Source organism: Diabrotica virgifera, chromosome 6, assembly GCF_917563875.1.
Source record: "Diabrotica virgifera virgifera chromosome 6, PGI_DIABVI_V3a".
NCBI classification, from domain to species: Eukaryota; Metazoa; Arthropoda; class Insecta; order Coleoptera; family Chrysomelidae; genus Diabrotica; species Diabrotica virgifera.
In genome coordinates, this window is record NC_065448.1 from 38,825,862 (window position 1) to 38,851,594 (window position 25,733).

The 25,733-nt window shown below is 33.2% G+C and overlaps 1 protein-coding gene across 2 annotated transcripts in view; it reads left to right on the top strand.

The window, feature by feature from the left end:
• Window positions 1–25,733, top strand: part of LOC114326160 (UDP-N-acetylglucosamine--peptide N-acetylglucosaminyltransferase 110 kDa subunit) — a 142,683-nt gene that overhangs the window by 103,712 nt on the left and 13,238 nt on the right. For both annotated transcript variants that reach the window (XM_028274417.2, XM_028274415.2), the window contains 2 exons: window positions 18,205–18,489; window positions 24,633–24,823. In XM_028274417.2, coding sequence (XP_028130218.1) covers window positions 18,205–18,489; window positions 24,633–24,823 — 476 coding nt within the window. The remainder of the gene's footprint in view (window positions 1–18,204; window positions 18,490–24,632; window positions 24,824–25,733) is intronic.

Consider the following 25,733-nt stretch of genomic DNA (forward strand, 5'->3'; position numbering starts at 1 on the left):
AGAATTGAAGAACCTTTCAAATGAGCTAGCACACGACCCCTATTCTCATTTAAAAAAGAATGTGTGTGTACTTTGTACGCACGTAAGAAGTTATACTTCTATTATATGATTATATAATTATAAACGAAATTAATATACACTCGGAAAAATGAAAGAATACCCATGAACGAACATATAAAACACGCTGTATTTTCCTGTCACCGTATCACAAAGAAAATTGTCCAGTGCAAGTACATGTAACAATAATTATTACATGTACTTGCGCTGGCCAATTTTTTGTGTGACACGGTGACAGGAAAATACAGCGTGTTTTATATGTCCGTTCATGGGTATTCTTTCATTTTTCCTACTGTACTTTTTATTTATATTTTATTTAAATATAAAACTAATTTATACTTACTACTTCTTAAACATTTTTATTAAAACAGTGCCAAAAATTAAAATAATAAAAGAATAAAACACACACAAACACATTAAAAATGCCACAAATGATTTCTGAACATTAATTGTCGGAAAATTTTTTAACTAAATACGTATTTTCTGAAAATAAAATTATATAATAAATATACTTACAATCATAAAATGTATAAAAAAAAATAAAAAAATAAAAGTTTCTATTGGGATTTGAACCAACTTACCAGCGCGGCTGGTATTGGCGTTGTATTGGGGTTCACTCGAATTTTACGCTTCGCCACGGAGACAGTGTGTCATTATCTGCGAAGATCGACTAACTAAACGGATTAAACTTTCGACATTTTTGCATTATGTAAATCAAATTATTTTGATTTAGAATTGAAAAAATACAACAAAACATAGAGTAAGAAAACAATATATTAGGTGAATATTGATAGAAATTATGATGGTAATCAAATTATGTAAATAAAAGTATTACATACTATGTATTTTGGTAGGTTCAAATGATAGTTCAAATGATAGTTCAAATGATATTACATACTATGTATTTTGGTAGGTACCTATGATACATTTACAATTATTACGTACCTGTTGCTTTAAAAACTATTTAAAAATCACTACAATTATAAACTTTTTTGTTTTGCCATATTGGATAATTTTTGTCATGTCATTTGAACATCCAATCAGAGCAAAGTTGTAATGCGACTGCGCCGGGATCAAAGGTTTTAATCCTATTAAAATTCACCCTCTATCGCGCGTAAAGAAGTATAACTTCAAAAAATCATCGATTACGTCATCACGTCCAGATGGATGACGTCACTAGTATACCATATATGCCACAATATCGTAACTTAAAAATAAAAATCGACCTGTTTCGGGATTTTTCCTTAAACTCGCCGGTTTACGAAATAACGAATTTATTCCTTTCATTTGCACCATACTGTCGGTATAAAATAGTGTCGCGCACGCTTGATTAGCAATTAAAAAACAAAGGAGTTTTGAATATTGTATTGCAAAAACTCTTCGGGATTTCATCAATCGATGTTTAAAGAATATCTACCTACCTTGGCAACATTCAAATGTTCAGTTTTTCACATAGTTTTTGAGGGTTAAAAATGGCCGATTTCGCAATTTTTCAATTTTTAATCGCTTATATGTCAAAAACTATCAACTTCAGAGAAATATCACTAAAGACCTTTTCTGTTTGGAATGATCCAAAAAACCTAAAAAAACTTTGTTCTATGCAAAAAAAAAATAATTTTAGAAAAAAAAAACGTTTAAAAAAATTTTGACCCACTTTTGGTCCTGGCAACATGAAAATTTGTTAAAAGGTGTCCTTTTTGAGTAAGATTGTGCAAAAAATCGGAATCTGAATATTTTTCCTAGCGGATGCGCAGTGGCTTTCTGGACTAGTTAGTTTATTGATTTTGTTGGTTAGGACTTTTGTGGTTAGCTTAAGTGCGGTGTTCAGTAGATTTATACCTCTATAATTGTTGGGGTCTTCTTTGTCTCCTTTCTTGAACATTGGTATCATTATGCTGTTTCTCCATGCGTCTGGTATCTTGCAGTGCAATATTAGTTTTTGTATAAGTTTTGTCATCTCTAGGATTATACTTTCTCCTCCGTATTTTAGAAGCTCGTTTAGAGCAGAGTAAATATACAGGGTGCTCCCCTAAAACAAAAAGATAGTTTGGTTTCACCCTGTCAATTCGGATGGGTTGAAAATATTTCTAAAGTACGGTTCTATCTATACCCCCAACTTTTACCGTAACAACTTTTTTCGTGTCTCTTATGACAAATGAATAATTAGACTTCCTCGCGCTAATGCCGTACCCTGTATCTAAGTCAATACTATTGTGCAAACTTCTAGAAAATCATCTTCTTTGAGTACCTTACCCAAATTTGAGCCGTGGGTAGCTTCCATGACTTTCCGATATCGTTCTCGATCTTGCGCGGCATGTAACAATTATTCATCTGCTGATAAGCCAGTCCATTGATGAAGCTTTCGGAACCATGAGTATTTCTTCCTACCAATTCCACTTTTCCGTCGATCTTTCCGTTGAGTATTAACTGCAGTATCCATATCTGCTACCTCTCATTATATGCCCCAGATATTCAAGTTTACTCTTTTTTTATTATCTTTATCAAGTCGCCTTCGCCTTGACCTATTCTGTCTCTGTTTGTCTCTGACGTCTCTGTTTGAAATGTGTTGAGCCCATGATATTCGGAGCAGTCTACGATATGGTCACATTTCGAAGGCTTGTAATTTGTTCATCATTACACTTCATGATTCAGATTTCACATCCATATAGTAATACAGGATACACGTAAAATCTTGGGAACTTGATTCTTAGTTGTAACTTCAGCTGAGAATTATTTAGTGTAGATCTAAACTTCATAAAAGCTTTTCCTGCAATTTTTATACGAGAAATTGTAAGAGGAGCATTTATGAAACTTGGAACTATACAGAGCAATTCTCAGCTGAACTTACAACACAACATAAAATCATACTGTTTGATAATTTTAACCAGTGCTATAAAAATATAAATAATTTTAACGTCGACAGTCCAAATAAAATTTAGCAATTGAGGGGATTAGATGCTAAGGGGTACAAGTGATAAAATTCTTTAAATGAGAAAAACGAAGTCAAAGTTAAATTTACATAGTAAATTCTACAGCGAATTAATCACTTATGGACATATTTCGAATTAATTTTATACATTTTATTTATCCTATTGTCAAAGCTTTTGAAAAGTTAGTATTTATTTTCATTCAAAATATTTGAAATTAAAAAAAAAAAAACGTTCGCCCTTGTACAGTTCTTACGATGTCAGTTGGACAATTATAAAAACAAAATTTGACACCAAGTGTCGGCTTCTTCTGTAAAACATAGGCGGCGCAATAGAAATTAATAAATTTTTATTTTTAAATTATTATTAAGGTCTAATATTTCTTAAACAGTAAATATTCACATTTCTTTATGAAATTGCCATCAAATATGATTAAAAATACATAATAAAAATGCAATTTAATGTGCAAAACTAAAGAAATGAGACTACAATTTGAATACAAAAATAAAATACTTACATGAAAACGACCAATTCGCCTTCTATATTGTAATACACTTAGAATTCTAATGTTCAACATAATGCTCATGCATAGGTAGTGGTTACATATTGTAGTTTCTGTGACTCATAAGCAGTGGTACTTATTTTTATATTGACCATTAGCTCCGATGATGACAATTTTGTCGAAAGCGCTTAACAAAGGAAATAAAATACTACTTTTACACACTTTAATACATAATATATATCATACGAGTGATGTCATCCCTATTCGTGTGATGACGTAATCGATGATTTTTAAAATGAGACTCTACTTGACAAAAAAATTGACTAAAAGAAAAATGTATGTAATTTATTTAATTCAAAATACAATTTTACTGTTGTCACAATAGACAAAAATGTTTATATAATAAATAAACATTGTTTTTCGCTAAAATTCAATGTTTAATCCAGCTCCCGCCAACCACCTACCTCTTGGAAGTCTGAACATTTAATTTAAGCGAAAAGCAATGCTATGTATTTTGAATTGAATAAATTAAATACATCCTTCTTTTTTTGTAAATTTATTTAATTTAAAAAATATTTTTTGGATACTCTTTACAAATAAATATGTTAATATTTATATTACTAAATACAGAATTAAATAACCTCTCAAATGAGACATCACGCGACCCTAGTCTCATTAAAAAAAATCATCGACTACGTCATCACACCCATATGGATGACGCCCCTCGTATGATATATATATATATATATATATATATATATATATATATATATATATGCCAAAATATCAAAGTTTAAAAATAAAAATCGACCTGTTTCGGGATGTTTCTTTAAAGTCGCAGGTTTACGAAATAAAGAATTTATTCCAAACATTTGCACCTTACTGTATTTATATTAAATAACAATTATTGTTTTAATTAAATAAGAATTTACATACCTAAATCGTCCATTGGATAGTCACTAGTATTCTCGTTGGTATCACATTCAAACGGTCGCCAAAAAGCCATATTTAATAAGTATTTACAACAACTTATTCCTACTGTATAACTTAAAACACAAGCCTGCCTTTTGCAAAAAAAATTAAAAATATACGTGCGCTTACTGTCGCATTACGACGATACTGGTTATATCGCTGAAAAACCCGAGATCGCATTTTTTGCCAGATAACGATAAAGTCTTAGCGTAAGCACTTCCGAAGAATTTGACTAATTACACTTCAGCAATGCCCAATAAGATAAGTTAGACAGCAATATGTCACAGCTGCGTCCATCTGGATAATACCTGTAGTGATTCAATTACAAAAATGTTTATATTTATTTCTATGCTCGTCGTAGAATCAATGACTGGACCCCAAAAATTCGTCTGTTCCAGTTGACATCGTATTAACTTTTATTAAAATTTAAAATTAATAATTAAAAGTACACAATACAAATGACATTTAATGTACTTATTAATTTGAAAACTAAAAAATAAAATACAATTTTAATACAAAAACAAAATAATTATAAGTATATCACGACGGACGACGACACTGTTTATTTGTGTTTATATTGCATGCCGGCTTTGAAAAATGAGAAGGCATTTTTGAGAGATAACGATATGCTTTAAGCCTAAGTATATCCGAAAAATTTGACCAATTACATTTCAGTATTGTCCAATAAGATGCGTTAGAAAGTAATAAGCCACACCAGTGTCCATGTGGACAATGTACGGGGAATGATCAATTACAAAAATGTTTATCTTACACATTACACATTATAAATCTCTATGCTCGCGTAGAATTATTGACCGGACCCCAAAAATTCGTCTGGTCCAATTCAGATCGTATGAACAGTACCCATTTGCTTCAAATTTTGTACTTGTTTCTCTTTGCCACTTAATACTTTGTCACTTTTTAATATCCAATATCATACAGGCAAAGAGATACAAGTGTCGTTATATCTGTGTGCCGCAAACTCTTTTCAACTATTTCGTAAGTAGTCAAACTAGAACCCGCGATATGTCGCCACCAGTAGTTTAATTCACCTGTATTGCTTTGCCATTAAATTTTTATGTAGTAGGTACTATCTAGTATTATTTTGTGCACTTAACTCAATTTACAATATTTTGTCACTTGTACCCCTTCTAATTCCCTCAATTATGATCTAAAGATTGAGAATTCTCCAAAAAATCTTTTTTTAACATGCTACGTATGAAAGCACCGAATTGCCAACTTTATTGTAATTACATTTCTAATATTTGGCACTTATGTATATTAATAGTATCATAAAAACTAATTCGATTGCGTTCACCAGAATGTTGGCGCTTCGACATACAGCTTTCGCAGGAACTGCTAAAAAATTAATCCCTTTGAAATGTACCGTGACGACAAATTGAAATTATTACGCGAACGTATTACGCGCGGTTGGAATTCTCCCAAAATATTCTCCTCAGTCATCTCCGGAACACGTACAGCCGCGGTGTAGGCTTAAAAACGCCAACACAAAAAAAAATTTCATCATTACTGACGTTGTCGGACGTTGCTTGTTGTTGTCGGTGTCTCTTTGTTCGCGATGTTGATGACGGCCGTCGGGCCGGACCTCGGCGCGTCGCAATTGTCGTCGGAAATATGGAGCTGCAAAGCATGGTCATCTATACCATCATCAATATCCAGTTGCCGGTTGTGGGAGTTTGCAAGAGAGAAGAAGGATGCCTCGGATGGATCAAAGGACAAATCAAACGGTTAATATGTTTAGTTTTTATTTTATTGTTTACTATCACCAAAAAAAAAAGGTGCTAATACTAATTAAAGTAGATGTAGGTTATACCCGTTCCTTAACATTGTTTTTTTAATCTCAATCTCTATCTCTCAATCCACGCTTTCCTTCTGGTTATTAATTTATTTTGATCCCTCTTATGTTTTTTTTGCATTTATCCTTAATTTTATCACGCCATCCATTTTGCTTGCTCTGTTTGCATATAGATAAATATTATAAATATTAAGAGTTCAATTAGAGAGGGTTAATAGAAACCAAACTTAATGTATCAGTTATGATGGGGCTACTAACGCTATGCACAGACAACACCTATTTTCAACTCAACAATGATTTCTATAAGCAAAATTTCGGATTAGCCATTTGTTTTTATAGCCTTTTTCTATTCGAATTGTCGGATAAAGGCCTCTCCCATTTCTCGCCATTCATCCCTGTTGTGTGTGAGGCGTTTCCACATTGGTCCTGCGACTCTTTTGATGTCGTCGCTCCAGCGCATTTAAGGTATTCCTCTTGGTCTCTTCGCTTCGTACGGTCGCCAGTTTCCAACTTCTTTGCTCCATCTACCATTTTCGAGACGTTCGTTGTGTCCAGCCCATTTCCATTTTAATTTAGCCGCTTATTCCGCGGTATTCCTTACTTTTGTTTTCTTTCGGGTGGCTTCGTTTGTTTGCCGATCTATGAGTGAGGTACCAAGCATCTGTCGTTCCATGGCTCTTTGAGTTTTTCTAATCGTGTCTATGTTCATTTTTGTGAATGTTCAGGTTTGAGTTCCGTAAGTGAGAACGGGGAGGATAAGGTTTTGTGGAAGGATTAGCCTTGAAGGATTAACCATAGGCTCATCCTTATCTCAATTATTAGCTGATACCTTCATGGAGGATTTCGAACAAAATATTGTATGCGAACAAGACAAACAACCCACAGTGGGGACATATCGACGGTGTTCTCTCCATTTGGCCTGACAACTCACTTTTTTTACACTCAAGAAGATATAGGATACGCAACCAAAATTTACACAAAGCGAACCCACACCAACAGATATTTAAATTTTCACTAAAATCACAACATAAACAAGGAATGATCTATCATTAGGTATATGATAGATAGCAAAACACCTGCTCCAATGAAAAGAGATTTCAGGAAGAAAAAAAACTTGATAACAAAGGTTTTAAGAAAAAACGACTAACTATTCTCATTTATAAATAAGGAATTCCACAAGATAGAAGAAATAAAACAACCAACACCACAAGCAATCCGGCAATACCCATAAGATGGGACTTACGGATGACAATAATAAAGATCTGATCAGAAAACTTAAAATGATAGGAAATAAGTACAACTTCTAAAACATCCAATTCACTCAGATCTATCCTGTCCAAAACCAAACCCAACAACACATAAGAGTGGCCAGAGAACTGCGTCTACAAACTACCCTGTGAATGCAACAATTTCTATGTGGGAGAAACTGTAGGACCACTAAGCTTCAGTATAAACGAACATGAAACATACATCAAAAACAGGGATTTCGACAAATCACAGATATTCAAACATGTCTGGGACAATCAACACAGTACAATGGAAAGATGCATCAATAATCATGAAGAAAACAAACATGAAAAAGAGAAAAGTCAAAGAAGTAGCCCTTATCCTAGTAAATGAAGAAAAAGGTGTAGCAAACCCATCACCAGAATGCAGCAAGCTTTGGTTACCAATACTTAAAGAAGAAGTGAACAGCAAGAATATACCAACAATAGCGGATGAGAAAATGTGAAATGCATGTCTTCAAGCATACATAATACATATGCAACACACGGTACGAAGTTTTCATCACAGAACCGCAGAATAATCAGAATTTGATGTATCATAGGCCATAAAATATCCACCCTCAGATCTTTTCAGCCAAAGCATGGCTGTTGTCTACAACACCATGGTCAAGTATATCAACCTATAACCTCCTCAACATCTTGGGGGTTTACTTTATTCACTTTCACTTTATTCTTCTTTAGTTTTAAAATTTAGAAGATAGCTTCTTAGAGTTTCCTTTTTCGGTATAATAAGCAATTTGAAATTTTTATGGAACATTATTAAGAGCCAGAGGTGCAACCAGGATGATCTTAAGTGGGGGTTACAACAATTACTTGATGGTCTCTGGGAGGTATGGAATAGTAATGGTGTTAAGCATACACAGCTCAAAGTGAATCCGAATGGGGGGGGGTTATAACCCCCAAAACCCCCACTTGGTTACGCCTATGTTAAGAGCCTGTCTTGTCGTCAAAATAAATTTTAGGAAATTAAACAACCGCTGAGAAACTGATACATCGTGAAAATTTCATAAAATTTTTGACATCCCTAGGTGATAAAGGATAATATTTTAATGGATAAACAAAATCTCTCAATTTTTCAGCCCCTTAGTTGATTCATTCTTTTTTTTTGCTGAGTTACATCATTTAACTTGGAAAATGACTGGTTTTGTTATGAATAATACATAATATAATAATGGATTTAATTTTGCTGCTTATCACTGTTTCTATATGATCGTCTCTTCTAGTTTGTTACCAATTTCAAAGGCAATACTGTGACTTTCTTCTAATCTTGCATGTGCCGTTAGTGAATTTATTTTAAAATAGGCGAATAAATGGACTTTGTAACTGTATAATAAATCACAAAGCAGTCATTTCTTGGCGTTTAAAAGATTCGATTCTGCAAATCGTTGGCAGCTTCTTGAATTGTGTAGTACAATCTATTTGTCATCAATGGCATTCTCGAAATAAAATCCTTTATCTTTTTATATGATTAATATTGTTGCAACTGCGTTCACAAAATTTATCAAAACAAGATTTTTTCTCATATGTTTCTTCTTTTCACCACATGCAGTTCTGATGACTCTAAAAAGAAGAAACATGTCAACTGGTGGTGGTGGCCCCTGAATCGAATTAAATCTAAAGCTTTCTTTCCTTGTTTTATTTTACTTTTATTTGAGTACAAGGAAGCAAAATTCTGTTGGATTTTTATCTAGATAAGTGAACAGGTGATGAATGCAAATTGTAGATTCTCCCATGTTCGCTATTTATCGGTCTGTTTGCTTTATAAATTTTAAAAAGCTCAGATTATAGATTTACCAAAAATTTACCACTGGATATAATAAAACTGATAGAAAACATATATGTAAGAAATAAAATAGAAATGTAAGTCAATGGAACAATAACAGAACCCATAGAAACAAACACAGGAATCAGGCAAGGAGATTCACTAAGCCTTCTACTGTTTAACATAACGTTGGATGCAATAATAAAACAAGTGAAGAAAAAAAGAGGGTACAAAGTGGGCAATAGAAAGATAAAAATACTCTGTTACGCTGATGACCCTTGTTAGTAGCAGAGTGCGAAGACGGCCTACAAAGATTATTGCACGAGTTCAACATTACCGCAAAAGAAATGAATACGAAAATATCAGCCCAAAAAACAAAAAGCTTAGTAATTGCCAAAGAACCAATAAGATGCAAATTGGAGTTAGACAATCAAATTACACAAGTAATGACTTTCAACTATCTGGGAATTAATCTATCAACCGACAACAATATCGAAGAAGAGGTAAAAAACCAAATAATTAAAGCCAGTAGAATGGCCGGATGCCTAAACGACACAATTTGGAAAAATAAACACCTAAGATTGGAAACAAAGGCCCGAATATACAGTGATGAGCGCGCTAATAACCGGCAAAATAGCACAAAAGATGTGTGATAAATTGTGAGATAAAAAGAAATGAAACTAGTCGAGCTGAGAAATCCAGCGATATTAACCTAAAAATTTACATTATATTGATTGTTTCCCACCTTTAGACGTATCGGATGGGGTTAGCAACTGGCACTGTCACAGTGACAGTTTTAGTTGACATTCTCCTCTAATACGAGTACAGTAAAACCTCGATATAACGGACTAATTGGGGGACGGGGTGTCCGTTAAAGCCGAAAGTCCGTTATATAAAAATAGGTTTAAAATAAATAAAAAAAACTTTTTTTTTTAAAATATGTACACTGTATTTAAATATAAATAAAATTCTATTTAATTATCTTGAGAAATTCGTTGTGAAGTGACGTTGTTTGATATCGACACGCTTGCTTTCGGTAATCCTGCTTTGAAAAAGGAATCAAGTTTGTTTTGTTTTTGTTTGGAATGCTGTTTTTTTATAATGAACTCTCTAAAAGTACGAAATTGCGTATAATACAGTTAAACTTCGTTGTCTGAATAATCAGTAAATGTTATTAGATCGTTAAGATGCGATCTTATCTCTGAGAACTTTTTTGATTGTGTTTTTTGCAGTGTTGTTTTGCCTTCTTTGCTATCTTCACTTCCATCCTCATGTTTTCGGTCATAACTTCATCTGCTATTTCACTTTCAGTCGTGATATTATACCCAGGGACACCTTCATCTACTTCTAGCCATTGTAAAATAAAACATCTCAGCTACCTACTTCTTCTCCGGCATTATTAGATATGTATTGTCTTACAGATATCAGGAATTTCCAACCCTTCTAATCTTATGTCTGCATCTTGGCCAACAGACAATTTTTTACTAGATATTCGTTTGGTTTCCAAAATTATTCCTGATCCATGGGTTGAATATGCGATGTTGTATTTTTGGCAAAAACATACAACTAAAGTTTCTAGGTAGGTATAGCATTTATGGTCCACGGGGACCCCGTTGGTATTCAATGTATCTTGGTATGTGACAGGTTAAGCATAAGCATGTATCATATCAACAGGACGTTTTTAATTTTTTTACATTTGACCGGATTTTTCGTCCGTTATATCCGAAGTCCTTTATATAGAGGTCCGTTATATCGAGGTTTTACTGTAAAGGTGGGAAACAATCAATATAATGTGAATTTATATGTTAATATCGTTAAATGTCCCAGCTCGAGTAGTTTCATTTCTTTTTAGCTCACAACTTAATACGTTTTCCATCTTTTGCGCTATTTTGCCGGTTATTAGCATGCGCATCACTGTATAAGTCAGTTATTAGGCCAATTATGACTTACGCGGCCGAAACAAGACCAGATACAAGCAAAACACGAAGACATCTGGAAACCAACGAAATGAAGATCTTGAGAAGGATTGCTGGAAAAGGACTACAGGATAGGGTAAGAAATGAGGAAATCAGACACATATGCGGAGTAGACAATATAACGCCGCCGCCTACGAAAAGTATAACTCCGAAAAATGCCGTTAAGAGTAGAACTTTCAATGAACGTCGCGAAAAATATTATTTTCGATTATATGATTGTGAAAATTATAATCCGTAATAAAGTGTTAGCGAAACAATTTATTTTTTGAGGAGTATCGGCAAAAACATCATTTCTGTTTGTGGGTCCACGAAAATTATAATTAGTAAAAAGTTCTCAGAAATAATTGTTTTCGTCGCCAGAAACAGAAACAGAAAGGGCAATAATTGTTTTCGTCGGCATCTATTAGGAACTAAATCTTTTCATTATAAATATTTTGGGAGTTATGATCTTCGCGGACACGCATATAAAAAAATTGTAATTGCCAATACTTATCAAAGATTTGTTATTTTCACTGGAAACGTATTAGGAATTACATTAATCATGGGTACCAACGATAAATACCTGGGTAAAGAACAGAAAAGAAGAGTGGAATGAACACATAAGCAGGATGTCTGAATCAAGGATAGTAAGAATAGCCAGGGACAAGTCACCGTTAGGCAGGAGAAGTATAGGACGCCCAAGGAAAAGATGGAATGACAACTTAGGGGCAGAATGAAAGGCACCGTTGGAAGAAAAACAGGTAGTACTGCCTATATAAAAGAAGAAGAAGATTATAAATTGTCACCAATAATTTTGCATTCCGACCTAAAAGATAATTTTCTCTTTTGTTTGTTTATTTTCTCATAAACATGTTTTTCGTAAAATTTTATTTCTTATATTAATCAAATCTGTAAGTATCCATGTCTCATAGACGTACAGTAGAACTGAGTGTATTAAGATGCTGCCTAATATCATCTTTATTTTTATTGTTAAACAGTGGTTTGATTAGTCTATAATAATAATAGTCTAAGAGCTAGAGCCGAAAAATCATTGTCATAAGTAATATGGAGTTTGGCATGTAAAATGTGTCTATTGTATATTGATAATTATGACCCCTTTCAGGCTGACACCTCAGTGGATACAGGAAGTAGCAATAAGGGATGAAAGGGGAAAGTTAGTGCAGTCATTAAAGGTTTTCACCTCCTATTTTGTTAAACCTCCATCGATTTGCATGAAAATTGGTGACTAGTTAGAGCATACCTCAAGAAACAAAACTGATTTGGTGCCAACTTGCACTTTTACATTGGGGGTGGATACCACCCCTTCTCGGGGGTGAAAACGATTTTATTAAAAATAACCCCACAAATCGATAGAGGGACAATTTATAAGTAAAATTTGTTATATCATGTTATTAAAATAAATCGATACTTTTTGAGTTATTAAAAATCCAAGATTTGTCTGTTTAAGAGCACATGCGTGAAGTTACGGATGATAAAAAGAACATATTAGTTAATTGTATGTTACTAAATAAAAAATTATTTTTATATTATTTCGATATTATAAATTTAGCAAAAGTGTAATCGAATATGTCAAATGTACCCATTATTGGACACCCCCCACTTTCTGGATATATTCAGTTTATAATGAAAACAAAAATTCAATTAAATATCGAAATAATATAAAAATAATATTTTACTAACATACAATTAATTAACAAACATGATATAACAAATTTTACTTAAAATTTGTCCCTCTATCGATTTGTGGGATTATTTTTAATAAAATAGTTTTCACCCGCGGGAAGGGGTGGTATTCACCACCAGGGTAAAAGTGCAAGTGGCACCAAATCAGTTTCGTTTCTTGAGGTATGCTAACTAGTCACCAATTTTCATGCAAATCGATGGAGGTTTAACAAAATAGGAGGTGAAAATCTTTAATGACTGCACTAACTTTCCCCTTTCATCCCTTATTGCTACTTCCTGTATCCACTGAGGTGTCAGCCTGAAAGGGGTCATAATTGTCAATATACAATGGACACATTTCACAGGAAAAACTCCATATTACTTATGACGATGATTTTTCGGCTCTAACTCTCCGTCTATAATCTGTACCTTTAAGTAAGAGCCATTGTTTGGTTTATCTCTTCCGATATTATGTCTGTAGTGTTTATCGTACTTCCAAGATAATAGAATTGTTGAACAACTTCAAACTTATATTCACTGATGTTAAAGTTTTGTCCCGTGTTTATAATTCTATGGTTTGCCCCTGGTGTTAGAAGCTTAATTTTGTTTTCGTTGATCACCAGAGTTATATTCTTTGTTGCGTTGAAAAGTCTACCGAATACCTACCAGTATCTATGCGTATGCCAATATTTGGGTAGATTTTTTAATTATTTTACCTCAGTATTTTTTCGAATGCAATATTAAAAAGGAAGCACAAAAGTGCATCTGCCTGTCTCAGTCTTCTATTTCTACTGAATTCTTCACTGAGCTGTTAGAATTTTTCACTTTAGCTCAGACTTGTGTAAATCAGATTAGATATTATTTTATAGATTATCTTTAAAATTAATTATAGCATATTAGAGAGTTGATCTTCTATTCTTCAAGCATTTGCTATTCTTTCCATAACCTTGTGGATTCATTGGCTGGATATCCATCTTTATACAACAAGTAACAATCATATTAAAAGTGGTTGTAAAGAAATGGCTCAGATCATAGATGGAAATAATGCAAGATTCGACAGAGAAGTAAAGATGCTAGTCTAAAGCAAGAAATATCTCATTGGACAGTAAATGCGAAGAGTCAACAAGATTAAGAGAAACATGGAAAACGGTCAAAAACCTTAAAACAAACAGAAAAGAAATGGGTAGAATATATTTGATAGAAGAAAGATCTTAGACGGAACATAACTCACAACTTGTGACTGAAACAAGATCACAATTCATACCATCACAAGAACATATGAAGTGGAATACGATGAAATAACAGTACAGCAAGGTGAAGATGCAGTAAGAATTCTAAAAAATCGAAAATCGTGTTTTTTCTATGTTAAAATTATGTTTAATACCACATCACAGAAATTTTTGCATTGTTTTGTTTATTGTGTTGTAAATAAAAGCTCATTTTCCACCAAGGTTGATACTTCTATGTAGGTCATGTTCACTGTCAAAACTGAACAAATGCATGGACTGTCTAAATGTATACACCAAAAATAACTTTTAAGATCTATGTAAATTTTAACGATAAGAAAATGGCTACACGATCATGAAATCATGGTATAAAAATAATCCGTTTGATATATTTAAAAATCGAATGTAAGCAAAAAATTAATATGTGATGTCGGAACAGATGTGAAATTGGGAAATGGGCCAAAGCAATCACGGCCATTTCCAGAACCAGAATCTGAAGTATTTTGGCAAAGCTTGGATTATGAATGAATCTTTAATATTAGCTTTGTCCTCTTTGAAGTTGAATTTATATACATTTTGTTTGAAAATAATACATTTATGTACATATTTTAAAAATTGCTTTTTGAGTAGCATTTATATTTTTTATTGTGAAAATACAAAAGCGGGGAACCATTTTTGTCTAGCTCTACTCGAGTTATCTATGATAATGTTAACCCTCGGGTGAGCGTGGTTTTAAAAATCACAAGAGTGGGCGCGCGACGGCACTTTTAGCCGCAAACAGAAAAACTTATCCTTAAGAGTGTAGGCGCAAATATTTTACGGCTATCCCTTATTTTTCTGTCTTTATACGGCAAATTACGTGTAGCAAAATTCTCACTGGTATGGATATGTAAACATTACTTGACAATGACATTGTCATCATTGACTTAGAGAGATGGCTTTTGAATGTTCTTGGATAACTGTTACTTGTATAATCGCTTAAATTATTAATTCAGTTAATATGATCATTTTTTCACTAATTATGTATTTAGTGATTTTAATAATTTATATACTGTACAACAAAAACTAATACTCAATCGAGAAAAGAGGAAAAGTGATAAAGTGATTTTTTTTAAATCTATTGTTACTATGGAACGCTTACAATTTGTTGCTATGGAACATCTTTAACTACAAAATACTTGGATCACATAATATATCCTGGTGTATTCTCTGCTTGGATCTTCCATAAATAATAAACAATAAATAACTTTTTATTAATTTCACGTCTTATATCAATTAATTATCACTATCAATATTATTTAATAAACAACTCAAAATACTCCCGATGCCATGTGAAATATTTAAAATTGTCACTGTCTTGTCACCATATTCTATTCGACTATGACAAAGATAGCGAATTTTCGATTTGGAAAATATCACCACGAACATGGTGTCCATTTTTTTCGAATCCTGAAAAAACTAATAAATATTTTGGAAAAATTTAACCGCAGAATGAAAGACTAAATAATTATTACCGAGGGCCGAAAGTCCCTTAGAATAAATAAAAGTTTCTTTTGAATGGGATATTTGAAATTACAAATCACACTAAATTTTCTCTTAGTTTTTCACCCCTGCAACTTATTAAACATTATAGAAGTTTTCAGGGACTTTCGGCCCTCGTTAATAACGTAATCTTTCATTCTGCGTTTAAATTGGTTCAAAAATACTTATTCGTTTTTTATTTAAAAAAAGTACAACAATATGATAATATTCTACATTTTTCTCCTATTTCGAATTTTGTCGAGACATTTTTTTGCTGATACTTTTTGTCCGTTATCCATGTTTTGCTTCTCCAACAATTTTTTTGAAGGAAACTTGTGAACGATTTTTCCAACGTACATCCATCCATTTGTCGTTTTGAAGTTCACATTACCCACTTTTTGGCTATTTCTTAAGCTTTTCCTTTTAAAACTGGCCTGCTGATAGGAACATTTCGGGCCCTTTTCTCAGTAAAACACTCGACTAATCCAGATGTTCGACATCTGAATCTTTCCCACTGCCTTTTCGTTTTTGGGTTAATTTTGAATTAGCTCGCCAATCGTTGAGGAAACTGTCTTAGTTTTTTTATTCGCGGTGTGCAAGTACTTGGAAAGGGAAACGAGAAACGACCGTGCGCGAGTCGCGGAGAAATATTGCAACTATCTTAAATAATTCATATTGTCAATTGAAATTGTCAAATTGACGTATATTTCATACCTTCTGTCATTGACGCAGAAAAATTATATATTGCTCCACAATATTGATATGATATGCAATTATTATATAAAGGTAAATTTAATTAATTGTATTTTGCTTGCAGTACTGCATTTTAATAACTGATTTTATTTACTAAATACAATTGTTTACGTTTGCTAAACATAACCTGCATTATATTTTTTCTTCTTATTATTTTTTTGGACTATGGTCTTGACAATTATCCAGCAACCAGGACTAATATAATTGGCCAATGTAATTAAAAGTGCGAATAAAAGTACAGAGCGTAGAAATAGAGGTCGCTTTGCCGAACTTGCACGGTCCCAATAGTGTTCACATGAGCTTGTGAAATTCCAAACTTTTTAGCAATTTCTATTTGGCTGCACTTGGATTGTTTCGCGTATTCTATTACTTTAACTTTTTAAAGTCCATGTTAGAGAAAGCAGATATGAATCCAACTGTAAGAAAGTCCGGACTGGCCCGAACTCCTCCACCTTTACTCAAAAATAGAACACACAGTATTTCTTCGAATGAAAACAGCATAAACGCCACCAATAGCCCATCCCATTGTGCCTCAACGTCGTCATGCTTATCAGGTAACAAACCAGCACAACACACAGAAGCTACCGACCAATCTCTTCAGAATAATGATATACAGGCTGGACGTTAATTCCAAATAAGAAGCGCCGATCAGAAGATAGTCCTCCGAATAGAAGTAAAAAGCAAACTACTATTGAGGATTATTGGTTGCAGAAACCTACGCCAACGACCAATAGATGGCGATTATATACAAGACTGACCTTAGGTACTGAGAGAGGCACAAGATGACCTTACACTTATACACAAGATGACCTTAGCTACTGATGGCGATTATATACAAGAAGAAAATGAATCCAAAAAACCTCCACCAATATTCATTCAAAATGTCGAATATATACAACCGTTACGAGAACTGCTTGACCAAAAAATACCAAATCGATATACCATTAAATGCCTTAGGGATAACCAAATTAAACTTCAAATTGATTTACCTGACAACTATTTAGATATTGTTAAAAGTTTAACAGAAAAAAAACACAATTTCACACATATCAGATAAAACAGGACTGTGGATTTCGGGTAGTTATCCGCAGTATTCAAACTACAACAGAAATTAATGATATTAAAAGGGCACTCGAAGAACTACGACATTCAGTGAAAAATATCTCCAATATAAAACGAAAAGAGTATAAAAGGAACTACCACTTTTTCACGTAGAATTGGTTGCTAATGCAAATAATAAAGACATTTATAAAGTCAATAAACTGCTTAACATAATTATTGAAGTTGAACCACCACATCCCAATAGAGAAATTCCTCAATGCCACAGGTGTCAACATTTCGGACACACTCATAAATATTGCAACAGAACAAAACGTATTCCCATAAACGAATAAATTTATTAAGAGATAATTTATATAATACATTTATCTGTTAACACTCAGAATGGAATCGTATAATACAATATTCTCTATTTATATTCATTCTGGTCCTGTTCGCGAAATTTCTATTATAGTCTAGAAGACGTCAACGGGTCTCTAACAGAGTGGATTGAATTAGCTGGTTTTCGCTCGAATCCACTAGAACCAAATTATACTGTTAGGTATAGGGTATAGTGGCTGCAGTGTTTGTTTCCTTGGGATCTAAACAGACAAGTATCTAACGTAACAGAAGCATGTAAAATGTACAAACATTTGTTATTTAAAGTATTCTTGCATTTTTTCTAAATTTGCTATTTTTATTTCAGAGCGGTAGCGGCATATCTGCGCGCCCTCAACTTATCCCCCAACAATGCCGTGGTCCACGGAAACCTCGCCTGTGTCTACTATGAACAAGGACTTATCGATCTGGCCATTGATACTTACAGACGAGCAATCGAACTTCAGCCTAATTTCCCGGACGCCTACTGTAATTTAGCCAATGCACTCAAAGAAAAAGGCCAGGTTTCCGAAGCCGAAGAATGTTACAACACGGCATTACGTTTGTGTCCTTCACATGCGGACTCTCTCAACAATTTGGCCAATATCAAGAGGTATGTCATCAGTTATTCTGTTATTAAAATATTTGGAAAGACAGTTAAGATTTTATTTCAATACAGAACACCACCATTTGGTTATACAGTCGAACCCGCTTATTGGAATAGCCTTCGTGCCAGGCAAAAATTTTCCTATAACCGGGATATTCTAATAACTCGGTAGAAACGTTTCCTATCATCAACTTTCTATTCTTTAAACCGGGATATTTCTATACCCGGTAGTCTAATAAGCGGTTTCCACTGTACATATTTCATCCTTATGGAATCCTGAACCTTATGTCGCTACAGGGTCAATCCAAGCCAAGTGGCCCAAAGGTGGTTGCTTGACTATTTTTAATATTTTTTATTTTTCTACCTTTTAAACTTCAGTCTATAGAGAGTAAAAAATTGCATTCATTTTATTTTTTAAAAATTTAGTTTGCCGATGACGGCCATTTTTCTTAAAGCGTGTCAATCATTTTCACGGAAAACATGACTTCGCTCTTTAGCCAGTATTTTTACTGAGGTTTGTCCTAGTACAATAAATCAAAAACCAAACTTTTTAGAAAAGTATGCTCTAAAAAAATTGTCTGTAGCATTATTTAATTTCAAACTACCCTTAGGCCTTACATGAACCTCGAAAGTTTGAAAAGGTAAACTGATAAAATTCCATTTTCAACATTTTTTTAACAGCATAAGGCAAGCCGATAATGTAATTTTTTTTTCTGGAAAAGACATACTTACATACTTTAAATAAAAAAAGTTTGAGCTTTGAGACTTGAGTAAATTTTTTCAAAAAAAAATCTCGAAAATGTAGTTTTTTGAAAAATCTCAGAGTTTGACCCCTTATATCTCTGATGGGCACGGATGAAAAAATTTGAAATTTGGCTGAATGTTAGCCCCTAGCAAGTAGAATAAGAAGTGAAAATTTGGAGTTGCAGACTTACGTCATATAGGAGTTACAGGCCTGAAAAAATGGTCAGAAATCAAAATGGTCAAAATTTGAGCGTTTGCGGGCAGGGTAATTAAAATTCAAATAAACTGTCTAATGAAATAAAAATTAATGTATTTTCACCAGATTTCACAATGAATACTAATTTATACAGGGTGGACCAAACAAGTCTCAAAGCTCAAACTTTTTTTACTTAAAATATGTATTGCAGAAAAAATTACAAACCATTATCGGCTTGCCTTATGCTGTTAAAAAAATGCTGAAAATGGAATTTTATCAGTTTACCTTTTCAAGCTTTGAGGTTCATTTAAGGCCTTAAGGTTAGTTTGAAATTAAATAATGCTATAGGCCGTTTTTTTAGAGCATACTTTTCTAAAAAGTTTGGTTTTTGATTTATTGTTCTAGGACAGACCTCAGTGAAAATATTGGCTAAAGAGCGAAGCCATGTTTTCCGTGAAAATGATCGATACGCTTTAAGAAAAATGGCCGTCATCGGCAAACTCAATTTTTTTAAATTAAAATAAATGGAATTCTGTAGTCTTTATAGACTGAAGTTTAAAAGATAGAAAAATAAAAAATATCAAAAATAGTCAAGCAACTTAATTTCAAGCAAATCATCCTGTAGTACTGATGGACTATCTATAAAAATTTTCTCTAATCTCACAGAAAATGTGTTGGAAATCCTCCTCTCACTAATTAATGATTCTTTCGAAAAAGGTAAATTTCCAGAGTGCCTAAAGACAGCCATTATTATTCCTCTTCATAAGGGTGGCGAAAAATCTGATGCCTGCAACTATAGACCTATTGCCTTACTACCGGTACTCTCCAAAATTATTGAGAGACTCATTAAAACTCGACTTATGTCCTTTATCGTTGATAACAACATTTTATCACAAAATCAGTTCGGCTTTTTAACAAATAAATGTACCACTGATGCCATGTTTTCTGTACTACATGAGGTTTACCAAGCACTAAACAATAATCTTTATACTGCCACTGTTTTCTGCGACTATGCCAAAGCTTTTGATTGTGTAAATCACGACATCTTGATTACAAAACTAAATTTCTATGGAATTCGAGGTATTTCTTTGAATTGGTTCCAATCCTACTTGAATAATCGGAAACAACTAGTTAGAGCAAATGATACTGACTAGTCTCAAAAACATCGTATGTGGAGTACCACAAGGTTCAGTATTGGGTCCTATACTGTTTCTTATCTTTATAAATGACATCACTAATTTAAAAATCAATGGGAAAATTTTTCTTTTTTGCTGATGATACCAGTATCACTTGGAGCAACTCAACTATTGCATCTCTTCATGAAACTATAACTTCGGATCTACTGACGATAAAGACCTGGTCTGACTCTAATTTACTCTCTTTTAACGTAAATAAAACAGTAGCATTATCCTATAAAGGAGCTCTTCAACCTTTGCCTCTTAATAACAGCCAGATCAGTACCGTTGATTCTGTAAAATTCCTTGGTATTTTTTTAGACAGCAACCTCAAATGGTCCCTTCATATCGATTCGTTAAGTAAGAAACTCGCCTCAGCTTGCTATGCAATACGATCTGTCTCAAGGGAACTCAATTTAGCATCTTCTAAAATAACATATTTTTCGTTGTTCGAGTCTCATCTTCGATATGGTCTTCATTTTTGGGGTTCTAGTACAGCTGCTCAATTTGATGTCATTTTTAGATTGCAAAAAAGAGCAATAAGATATTTGTTTGGCCTCAGAAGATCTACACATTGCAGAAGTTACTTCAGAGATAACGAAATTTTAACACTTCCATCTTTATATATTCTAGAAACGGTTTGTTTAATTCGTAAACACCTTCATGTCTTTCCATCAAGGCCCAATCATCTTTACTCCACCAGAAATTCAATCTTTGATATTTATTTACCGATTCCATCCAATGAGTTAGTAAAGAAATCTATATTATATTCCGCAAAGAAACTGTACAATCATCTTTCGTTACAACTTAAATCTGCAACATCTTTCCCTAAGTTCCGTAAAATGACAAAAGCCTATCTATCCAAAAGACCATATTATTCAATAGAAGAATTTCTTAATGAATAACTAAGAAAATTGGGTTCCATACGCAGTAGCATAAACTTGTCAGTTCCTTATGTTGTACCTATTTTATTTTATTTGTTGTATGTTCAATTTGCAATTTATATATATTTTGCAATAAATTGTTTTTGTCTTGGCTTTTATATCTTATACTGCACATTATTGACGATTTATCTAATTTTAGTAAATTGTAGTTGTTATTTGTTATTTATATTATGTTTTTCTTTTGACTGTATGTAAGCTTTGTCCATAAAATTGTAAAAATTTTCAGTGACAATAAAGCATATTTCTATTCTATTCTATTTATATTGGACCACTTGGCATGGATTGACCCTACAGTGACATCTATTAGCGTCTTTAGTAGCGTCTTTTGCACATTATTTTTAAAAATAATTGCTAATATGACAACACATTTTGTTTCATTCAGAGAGCTTATCGCAAATTCGCCCTGAGGATTCCATAAGGATGAAATACATAGAAGCAAATGGTGGTGCTCTTTATTGAAATTAAATCTTAACTGGCTTTCGTAGTCTGCGTTTACTCATGCGATATGAGTACTATACTTTGTTTCACGTTAAGAACGGAACATTGTGAGTGCTTATGGAGATCAGTGTTGCCAAACCTCTCGGGCACGGGTGGCTATTCTACTCGATTCATCAGTACGGCGTGGCATCAGCGCGCTTCTATCGTCCATAATAAATACATTGGCCTATCTAAGCAACGTTCCGTTATTAACGTGAAACACTCTATAGAAATCAATTCGCTATGGATTTTTGCCTAGATAAGTTGGTATGGAATGCAATTTTTAGATTCCTCATGTATATTCAGTGGCGGCTGGTCAGAGGAGGCAAGGGAGGCTTAGCCTCCCCATAAATTTTTTACACATGCTACACTGTTTTGTTTACTTTTCTATTTTGCTTCGCTTTAGAAATATCGGAAAAAGTTATTTGAACAAGTTGTTCCAAATAATGTTCTAACCCCACATTACATACCAAATTTCGTCACAAAATTCGCACTTTTAAAGTTTCATTATTTTGTAGTCAGGATCCTAAAATTGGAGCGGAGGCTGCTGGCCGGAATATCTCACTTGCTAGTGCTCCGCGCAGCCCAGCAGCGTTTAAGGAGACTCGGTCTCCTTAGAGCTGCATTATCGCTTAAGGCCATCGGTACATAATTCGCAAATATTTTACGGCTATCCCTACTTTTTCTGTCTTTACACGGCAAATTACGTGTAGTAAAATTCACACTGGTATGGATATGTAAACATTACTAGAATGTCATTCTACTTGACGATGTCATCATTAACTTTAAAGAGATGGCTTTTGAATGTTCTTGGATAACTGTTATTTGTATAATTTCAAATTATTAATTCAGTTAATGAATGTGATAATTTTTTCACTAACTATGTATTCAGTGATTGTAATAATTTATATGTACAACAAAAACTAATACTCAATCGAGAAAAGAGGAAAAGTGTTAAAGTGATTTTTTAATAATATATTGTTACTATGGAACGCTTACAATTTTGAACATCTTTAACAACAAAATACTCGGATCACAGAATATATCCTGATGTATTCTCTGCTTGGATCTTCCACAAATAATAAACAATAAATAACTTTTTATTAAGTTCACGTCTTAAATCAATTATTTATCAAATACACTATCAATTTATTTAATCAACAACTCAAAATATTCCCGATGCCATGTCAAATATTTAAAACTGTTAGTGTCTTGTCATCATATTCTATTGGACTCAGTGCGTTGTATGACAAAGATAGCGAATGTTCAAATTGGAAAATATCACCACGGACATGGTGTCCATTTTTTCAAATCCTGAAAAAACTAATAAATATTTATGAATGAAAGACTAAATTATTATCGAGGGCGGAAAGTCCCTTAGAATAAATAAAAAGTTTCTTTTGAATGAGATATTTGAAATTAAAAATCACACTACATTTTCTCTTAAGTCGACTTTACATTACATGATTTATCATGTGATTTGTCATATGATTTGGTCATGGAGTGAAATTTACATGTTTACACTGTGTGATTTGTCATATGATTTTGCATTGTTTATACGGCTCGTTTTGTCATAAGTATTGTCATGCGGCTCGTCATGGGAAAAATCATATGACAAATCACATGATAAATCATGTAGTGTAAAGTCGACTTTAGTTTTTCACCCCTGTAACTTATTAAAATAAACATATAGACGTTTTCAGGGACTTTCGGCCCTCGGTAAGAACGTAGTCTTTCATTCTGCGTTTAAATTTTTCAAAAATACTTATTAGTTTTCTCAGGATTCGAAAAAAATGAATCTCCATTTGAATAGCATTGCAGCCGAAAATACGTACCCATCCCCTTAACGCACACGCTGCCCGGGGATTGGGCAAGGGCGGCTGATCGGCCAGCAGCCTCCTCTCCGATTTTAGGATCCTGACTACAAATAATGTAAAAACTAAAAGTGCGAATTTTGTGATGAAATTTGGTATGTGGGATTAGAATAATATTTGGAACAACTTGTTCAAATAACTTTTTTCGATATCTGTGATGCAAAGCAAAATATCGGTAATTTACCGTGTTTTTGGATTCGCAGAAGGCCGCTTTTAGAATTAAAAAAATTAATATAAAAAATTCAATATTTAAAAAAATTCAGTTGAGTATCTTAAAAAATGTGAACCTTCAACCTGTATGGACTGCAAAACTTCAATTCTGTATTTATTTTGATATGCATAATATCTACTTACAGAGATAGAATTGTTACCAAATAAACGACACAAACTTTGGTAATACACTTTTACAATTAGACTAACTATTTTTAAAATGATATGATATAAAAAATTATGAATTATGATGATATTATAAAATGTAAATAAAAAATGGGGCTTAAATTAGATTTTTTTGGCGGATTTTTTTTTGCTAGTGCAAATTTGTCTAGATATTTTACAGTTAGGTATAGCCTCCCCTATTGTAAAAATCACGAGCCGCCACTGTGTACGTTAATTTATCGTCTGTTTGCTTTGCTTTGTAAATTATAGATAGCACAGATTTGGCATTTTCCTGTATTGATTTCAGACGTAAGAAATCATCGGATTTCTATTGTTTTTAAAATGTTTGGGTCTTTTGTTACAGGGAACAGGGTTACATCGAAGAAGCTACAAGGTTGTACTTGAAGGCTTTGGAAGTATTTCCCGAATTTGCTGCAGCTCACAGCAATTTAGCATCTGTACTTCAGCAGCAGGGTAAACTGAATGAAGCACTAATGCACTACAAGGAAGCTATTAGGATTCAGCCTACCTTTGCAGATGCATATTCCAATATGGGTAAGTTACTTTCTTTTTAACTATTGCAATCTGTAATTTGTCGACGATTTTCTAAACCTAAGAGACCATCTATGGTCCTCGTATTATCCGTAATAAATATTGCTCAATAACAGTTTGAAATGCATTATTACATCATCTCTGCGCTTTTTTTTTGTATTAACCAATTCAAAAATTTTATCTTTTTCAGCTTTCTTTTTATTTCGGTTTTTTAGCATAATATTTTTTTTGAGAACGATTTCCGTAGGGGAAATCAAAATGTCAAACATTAGTTAATTAAAAATGTAATTTTCATTCCACCAATAATTGTGTCCCAATCCCATATAAACATAATACTCGGTTCATACTTAGATAAGGGCATCGCCCTGTATTATGACGACTGTCCATCTAGGAACTAGGATTAACTAGAAATTAACTTGTTTCCGAAAATGATAAGTGATCGTCGTTCACATCTTGATTACAACACTGTTTTTATAAACAAAAAAAATTGCTTGAGCAAAGTACTTTTCCGGATTTCGACCAAAATACTCAGAATTATTGGCTGCTCTTTACCGGTATCCTAGATTATTATTTAGGACAGCTTTTCTCAATCTATGGTACATGTACTACTGGTGGTACATATCATTATTTGCGGTGGTACACAAAATGCAAAAACAGCCAAAATCAGCACCACTATTATAAACTTACGTGCATAGAAATCGGCCCACTTAAAAATTTGGTTATTTTTGATGTCTCGTATTTCCTAAACCTGTTGGCCGATTTAAATAATTTTTTTAATATGTTATAGCCCAATTCTTTAACAATATCGCTGTAATAATATTGTTGCTAAACAGGTAAATTTTTATTGTATACCGGTGTACGAATCAAACTGTGTTTTTTCTCAAAGTTCGCATCACCCTGTGGAATATTCTAG